The sequence below is a fragment of the Oncorhynchus gorbuscha genome, unplaced genomic scaffold, assembly GCF_021184085.1.
Source record: "Oncorhynchus gorbuscha isolate QuinsamMale2020 ecotype Even-year unplaced genomic scaffold, OgorEven_v1.0 Un_scaffold_7814, whole genome shotgun sequence".
Taxonomy (NCBI): Eukaryota; Metazoa; Chordata; class Actinopteri; order Salmoniformes; family Salmonidae; genus Oncorhynchus; species Oncorhynchus gorbuscha.
In genome coordinates this window covers 2836-10185 of record NW_025751122.1, presented here as the reverse complement: position 1 = coordinate 10185, position 7350 = coordinate 2836, and the positions used below count along the sequence as shown (strand labels likewise).

At 38.1% G+C, this 7350-nt stretch overlaps 1 protein-coding gene across 1 annotated transcript; it reads right to left on the bottom strand.

The window, feature by feature from the left end:
- Positions 1-2365: 2365 nt before the first annotated feature.
- Positions 2366-6880, bottom strand: LOC124029823 (cytoplasmic FMR1-interacting protein 1 homolog; the record flags this gene model as incomplete). Its single annotated transcript, XM_046341403.1, has 5 exons — positions 2366-2732; positions 4717-4834; positions 5504-5595; positions 5868-5972; positions 6752-6880. Coding segments are annotated over 5 exons (522 nt in total), but the record flags the coding sequence as incomplete, so codon positions are not given.
- Positions 6881-7350: the final 470 nt, after the last annotated feature.

The window sequence follows — 7350 nt, the reverse complement described above, 5'->3', positions numbered from 1 at the left end:
GTATGTATAGTTATATATATAATTATGTATATAGTTATATATGTATGTATATAGTTATATATATATATAGTATGTATATATAATTATGTATAAATATGTATATATAGTATGTATATTTATATATATATATATATAGTATGTATATAGTTATATATATATGAGTATGTATATGGTTATATGTGTATATAGTATGTGTATAGTTATATGTATATAGTATATATATATATATAGTATATATATAGTTATATATATATATAGTATGTATATAGTTATATAGTTATATATATATATAGTATGTATATAGTTATATATATATATATATATAGTATGTATATAGTATATATATATATATATAGTATGTATATAGTATATATATATGTATATATAGTATATATATATAGTATGTGTATAGTTATATATATGTATATATAGTATATATATATAGTATGTATATAGTTATATATATATATAGTATGTATATAGTTATATATATATATATAGTATGTGTATAGTTATATATATGTATATATAGTATATATATATAGTATGTGTATAGTTATATATATGTATATATAGTATATATATAGTATGTGTATAGTTATATATATGTATATATAGTATATATATATAGTATGTATATAGTTATATATATATATATAGTATGTATATAGTTATATATATATATATATATATGTATATAGTTATATATATATATATATATATATAGTATGTATATAGTTATATATATATATATATATATAGTATGTATATAGTTATATATATATATATATAGTATGTATATAGTTAATATATATATATATAGTATGTGTATAGTTATATATATGTATATATAGGTATATATATATAGTATATGTATAGTTATATATATGTATATATAGTATATATATATAGTATGTATATAGTTATATATATATATATATAGTATGTATATAGTTATATATATATATATAGTATGTGTATAGTTATATATATGTATATATAGTATATATATATATAGTATGTGTATAGTTATATATATGTATATATAGTATATATATATAGTATATAGTTATATATATGTATATATAGTATATATATATAGTATGTATATAGTATATATATATATATCTCTCATCTCTTTATATATATATATCTATCTATAGTTATATATATATATGAGTATGTATATAGTTATATATATATATATATATATATATGTATAATATATATATATATAGTATGTATATAGTTATATATATATAATATATATATATAGTTATATATATATATAGTATGTATATAGTATATATAATATATATATAGTATGTATATAATATATATATATATATATGAGTATAGTATGTATATAGTTATATATATATATATGATATTAATATATAGTTATATATATATATATATAGTATAAGTATGTATATAGTTATATATATATATATGGTATGTATATAGTTATATATATATATATAGTATGTATATAGTTATATATATATATATATATATATATATAAATTATGTATATAGTTATATATATATATATAGTATAGTATGTATATAGTTATATATATATATATATATATATATAGTATGTATATAGTTATATATATATATATATAGTATGTATATAGTTATATATATATATATATAGTATGTATATATAGTATGTATATAGTTATATATATATATATATAGTATGTGTATATAGTATGTATATATATGCACCAAGGGAGAAAAAAGAAAAATAATAAAAAAATGTTTATTTTTCTCTTCTTTAATATATATATATTTTTTCAAATGTATTATTACTTTTAAACTTTTTTTATTTTATTTTTTAAGCCTGTCACATCTGTGAATGTTTTGTTGGTTGATTGAAAAACAAGAAAACTTATTAAAACTTTAAATTGATATTTTTTTTGTAAATAAAAATCCTACAATGTGATTTTCTGGATGTTTTCTTCTCATTTTGTCTGTCATAGTTGAAGTGTACCTATGAAAATTACAGGCCTCTCTCATCTTTTTAAGTGGGAGAACTTGCACAATTGGTGGCTGAGTAAATACTTTTTTGCCCCACTGTATGTAGACAACTACAAATACCTAGGTGTCTGGTTAGACTGTAAACTCTCCTTCCAGACTCACATTAAACATCTCCAATCCAAAATTAAATCTAGAATTGGCTTCCTATTTCGCAACAAAGGATCCTTCACTCATGCTGCCAAACATGCCTTCGTAAAACTGACCATCCTACCGATCCTTGACTTCGGTGATGTCATTTATAAAATAGCCTCCAACACTCTACTCTCCAAACTGGATGCAGTCTATCACAGTGCCATCCGTTTTGTCACCAAATTCCCATATACTACCCACCACTGCGACCTGTATGCTCTCGTTGGCTGGCCCTCGCTTCATACTCGTCGCCAAACCCACTGGCTCCAGGTCAACTACAAGTCTCTGCAAGGTAAAGGCCCGCCTTATCTCAGCTCACTGGCCACCAGAGCAGCACCCACTGCAGCACGCTCTCCAGCAGGTATATCTCACTGGTCACCATAGCAGCACCCACTCGTAGCACGCTCTCCAGCAGGTATATCTCACTGGTCACCATAGCAGCACCCACTCGTAGCACGCTCTCCAGCAGGTATATCTCACTGGTCATCCCCAAAGCCAATCCTTCTTTTGGTTGTCTTTCCTTCCAGGTCTCTGCTGCCAATGACTGGAACTAACTGCAAAAATCACTGAAGCTGGAGACTCTTACCTCACTAACTTCAGTTGTTAGTTGTGGTAGTTGTGTTTGGTGTAGAGATTGAGACCGGACTAGGTGTGTTTGGTGTAGAGATTGAGACAGGACTCGGTGTGTTTGGTGGGGAGATTGAGACAGGACTAGGTGTGTTTGGTGTAGAGATTGAGACAGGACTAGGTGTGTTTGGTGGAGAGATTGAGACAGGACTCGGTGTGTTTGGTGGGGAGATTGAGACAGGACTAGGTGTGTTTGGTGTAGAGACTGAGACAGGACCAGTTGTGTTTGGTGGAGAGATTGAGACAGGACCAGTTGTGTTTGGTGGAGAGATTGAGACAGGACTAGGTGTGTTTGGTGTAGAGACAGAGACAGGACTAGGTGTGTTTGGTGTAGAGACTGAGACAGGACTAGGCGTGTTTGGTGTAGAGACTGAGACAGGACTAGGCGTGTTTGGTGTAGAGATTGAGACAGGACTAGGTGTGTTTGGTGTAGAGACAGAGACAGGACTAGACGTGTTTGGTGTAGAGATTGAGACAGGACTAGGTGTGTTTGGTGTAGAGACAGAGACAGGACTAGGTGTGTTTGGTGTAGAGATTGAGACAGGACTAGGTGTGTTTGGTGTAGAGACAGAGACAGGACTAGGTGTGTTTAGTGTAGAGACAGAGACAGGACTAGGCGTGTTTGGTGTAGAGATTGAGACAGGACTAGGTGTGTTTGGTGTAGAGACAGAGACAGGACTAGGTGTGTTTGGTGTAGAGATTGAGACAGGACCAGGTGTGTTTGGTGTAGAGATTGAGACAGGACTAGGTGTGTTTGGTGTAGAGATTGAGACAGGACTAGGTGTGTTTGGTGTAGAGACAGAGACAGGACTAGGTGTGTTTAGTGTAGAGACAGAGACAGGACTAGGCGTGTTTGGTGTAGAGATTGAGACAGGACTAGGTGTGTTTGGTGTAGAGACAGAGACAGGACTAGGCGTGTTTGGTGTAGAGATTGAGACAGGACCAGGTGTGTTTGGTGTAGAGATTGAGACAGGACTAGGTGTGTTTGGTGTAGAGATTGAGACAGGACTAAGTGTGTTTGGTGTAGAGATTGAGACAGGACTAGGCGTGTTTGGTGTAGAGATTGAGACAGGACTAGGTGTGTTTGGTGTAGAGACAGAGACAGGACTAGGTGTGTTTGGTGTAGAGATTGAGACAGGACTAGGTGTGTTTGGTGTAGAGATTGAGACAGGACTCGGTGTGTTTGGTGTAGAGATTGAGACAGGACTAGGTGTGTTAGTTGTGTTTGGTGTAGAGACAGAGACAGGACTAGGCGTGTTTGGTGTAGAGATTGAGACAGGACTAGGTGTGTTTGGTGGAGAGAATGAGACAGGACTAGGTGTGTTTGGTGTAGAGATTGAGACAGGACTAGGTGTGTTAGTTGTGGTTGGTGTAGAGATTGAGACAGGACTAGGTGTGTTTGGTGTAGAGACTGAGACAGGACTAGGTGTGTTAGTTGTGTTTGGTGTAGAGACTGAGACAGGACTAGGTGTGTTTGGTGTAGAGATTGAGACAGGACTAGGTGTGTTAGTTGTGGTTGGTGTAGAGATTGAGACGGGACTAGATGTGTTTGGTGTAGAGATTGAGACAGGACTAGGTGTGTTTGGTGGAGAGAATGAGACAGGACTAGGTGTGTTTGTTGTGTTTGGTGGAGAGATTGAGACAGGACTAGGTGTGTTTGGTGTAGAGATTGAGACAGGACTAGGTGTGTTAATTGTGGTTGGTGTAGAGATTGAGACGGGACTAGGTGTGTTTGGTGTAGAGACTGAGACAGGACTAGGTGTGTTTGGTGTAGAGATTGAGACAGGACTAGGTGTGTTTGGTGGAGAGATTGAGACAGGACTAGGTGTGTTTGGTGGAGAGATTGAGACAGGACTAGGTGTGTTTGGTGTAGAGATTGAGACAGGACTAGGTGTGTTGCTAGGTGCTCACCTCACTGTTACTGTAGCGAGCCAGCTCAGAGATGAACCTCATGTGGTCTTCCCTGATCTGAACCATCTGCTCACAGATATTATACTGAGGACTGCTGCCTGTTGAGGTACATGACCACCTGTGAACGGGGAGGAGAGAGAGATGAGACGGGGTGGATGGAGAAGAGAGAGGAGAAAGATGAGAAGAGAGATGAGAATGGAGAGAGGAGAGAAGCAAGAGAGAAGAGATGAGGAGTGAGAGAGAAGAGATGAGGATAAAGAGAGGAGAGAGAGAGAAGAGATGAGGATCGAGAGAGGAGAGAAAGAAATAGAGAAGAGAGATGAGAGGAGGTGGATGGAGAAGAGAGAGGAGAGATGAGGTAGAGGAATAGAGGGATAAGGGTTAGGGATAAGGGTTAGGGTTAGGGTCAGGGTTAGGGTCAGGGTCAGGGGTTAGGGTTAGGGTTAGGGTTAGGGGTTAGGGTTAGGGTCAGGGTCAGGGTTAGGGTTAGGGTTAGGCCTCACCTGTTCTTGTTCTCTTAGGGTTAGGGTTAGCGGTTAGGGTTGGGGTTAGGGGTTAGGGTTAGGCCTCACCTGTTCTTGTTCTCTTAGGGTTAGGGTTAGGGGTTAGGGTTGGGGTTAGGGTTAGGCCTCACCTGTTCTTGTTCTCTTAGGGTTAGGGTTAGGGTTAGGGGTTAGGGTTAGGGTTAGGGGTTAGGGGTTAGGGTTAGGGTTAGGGGTTAGGGTTAGGGGTTAGGGGTTAGGGTTAGGGGTAGGGGTTAGGGGTTAGGGTTAGGGTTAGGCCTCACCTGTTCTTGTTCTCTTCAAAGTGTGCGCTGGTCTTGATGTACCTGGACAGCTCAATCTGCATGTCACCAAACAGAGGCACCACCTGCAGTTGCTGTTGGGGACAGATACATGAAGACCAGTCAGTTAGTCAGAGCCATTTCAGATACATGAAGACCAGTCAGTTAGTCAGAGCCATTTCAGATACATGAAGACCAGTCAGTTAGTCAGAGCCATTTCAGATACATGAAGACCAGTCAGTTAGTCAGAGCCATTTCAGACCATCCCAGTCTCAACATTAAACTTTTATTTTAGAGAACGTACAATTCTGCAAAACGATAAACACCCACACACATACAGCATCATCAACATGTCTCAAACTATCACCTTGAAGAACTTGTCAATCTTGATCAGGTTGATCCTCTTCTTGGCGTCCATTTTGTAGATGTTGCTGTTACTGCCATCCATCAGGTACAGACCAAACCCCATCACCTAGAGATAACAGACAGGTACAGACCAAACCCCATCACCTAGAGGTAACAGACAGGTACAGACCTAACCCCATCACCTAGAGGTAAGAGACAGGTACAGACCAAACCCCATCACCTAGAGGTAACAGACAGGTACAGACCAAACCCCATCACCTAGAGGTAACAGACAGGTACAGACCTAACCCCATCACCTAGAGGTAAGAGACAGGTACAGACCAAACCCCATCACCTAGAGGTAACAGACAGGTACAGACCTAACCCCATCACCTAGAGATAAGAGACAGGTACAGACCTAACCCCATCACCTAGAGGTAACAGACAGGTACAGACCTAACCCCATCACCTAGAGGTAACAGGCAGGTACAGACTAAACCCCATCACCTAGAGATAACAGACAGGTACAGACCAAACCCCATCACCTAGAGGTAACAGACAGGTACAGTCCTAACCCCATCACCTAGAGGTAACAGGCAGGTACAGACTAAACCCCATCACCTAGAGGTAACAGACAGGTACAGACCTAACCCCATCACCTAGAGGTAACAGACAGGTACAGACCAAACCCCATCACCTAGAGGTAACAGACAGGTACAGACTAAACCCCATCACCTAGAGGTAACAGACAGGTACAGACACATTGAAGATAAAATTAAATGATGTTATCCAATATACCAAATGGCACCCTATTCCCTATAGGCCCTGGTCATAAGTAGTGCACTATATAGGGAATAGGGAGCCGTTTGGAAAGCGGCCCAGCATGCCAGCCAGACGATAGCGTACCTTGAGCAGCATGTGTTTCTCGTTGGGGGTCAGGTACATCCTGTTCTCATAGTAATCAACACACAGGTTGACTATGTCAGCCAGCAGCTCATCATGGCCGTTAATCACCTCCAACTGCTGCTGCAGAGACTGGAGACAGAGAGAGACAGAGAGACAGAGAGACAGAGAGACAGAGAGAGAGACAGAGCGACAGAGAGACAGAGAGAGAGAGAGAGAGAGACAGAGAGAGAAAGAGAGAGAAAGAGAGAGAAAGACAGAGAGAGAGACAGAGAAAGAAAGACAGAGAGAGAGTGAGAGAGAGATGTTTAAATGACTTCAGTATCATATATTACGTATCTCCATTAGTTTCTGTCAAGGCAGCAGCTACTCTTCCTGGGGTTTATTATGGATCCCCATTAGTTCCTGCCAAGGCAGCAGCTACTCTTCCTGGGGTTTATTATGGATCCCCATTAGTTCCTGTCAAGGCAGCAGCTACTCTTCCTGGGGTTTATTATGGATCCCATTAGTTCCTGTCAAGGCAGCAGCTACTCTTCCTGGGGTTTATTATGGATCCCCATTAGTTCCTGCCAAGGCAGCAGCTACTCTTCCTGGGGTTTATT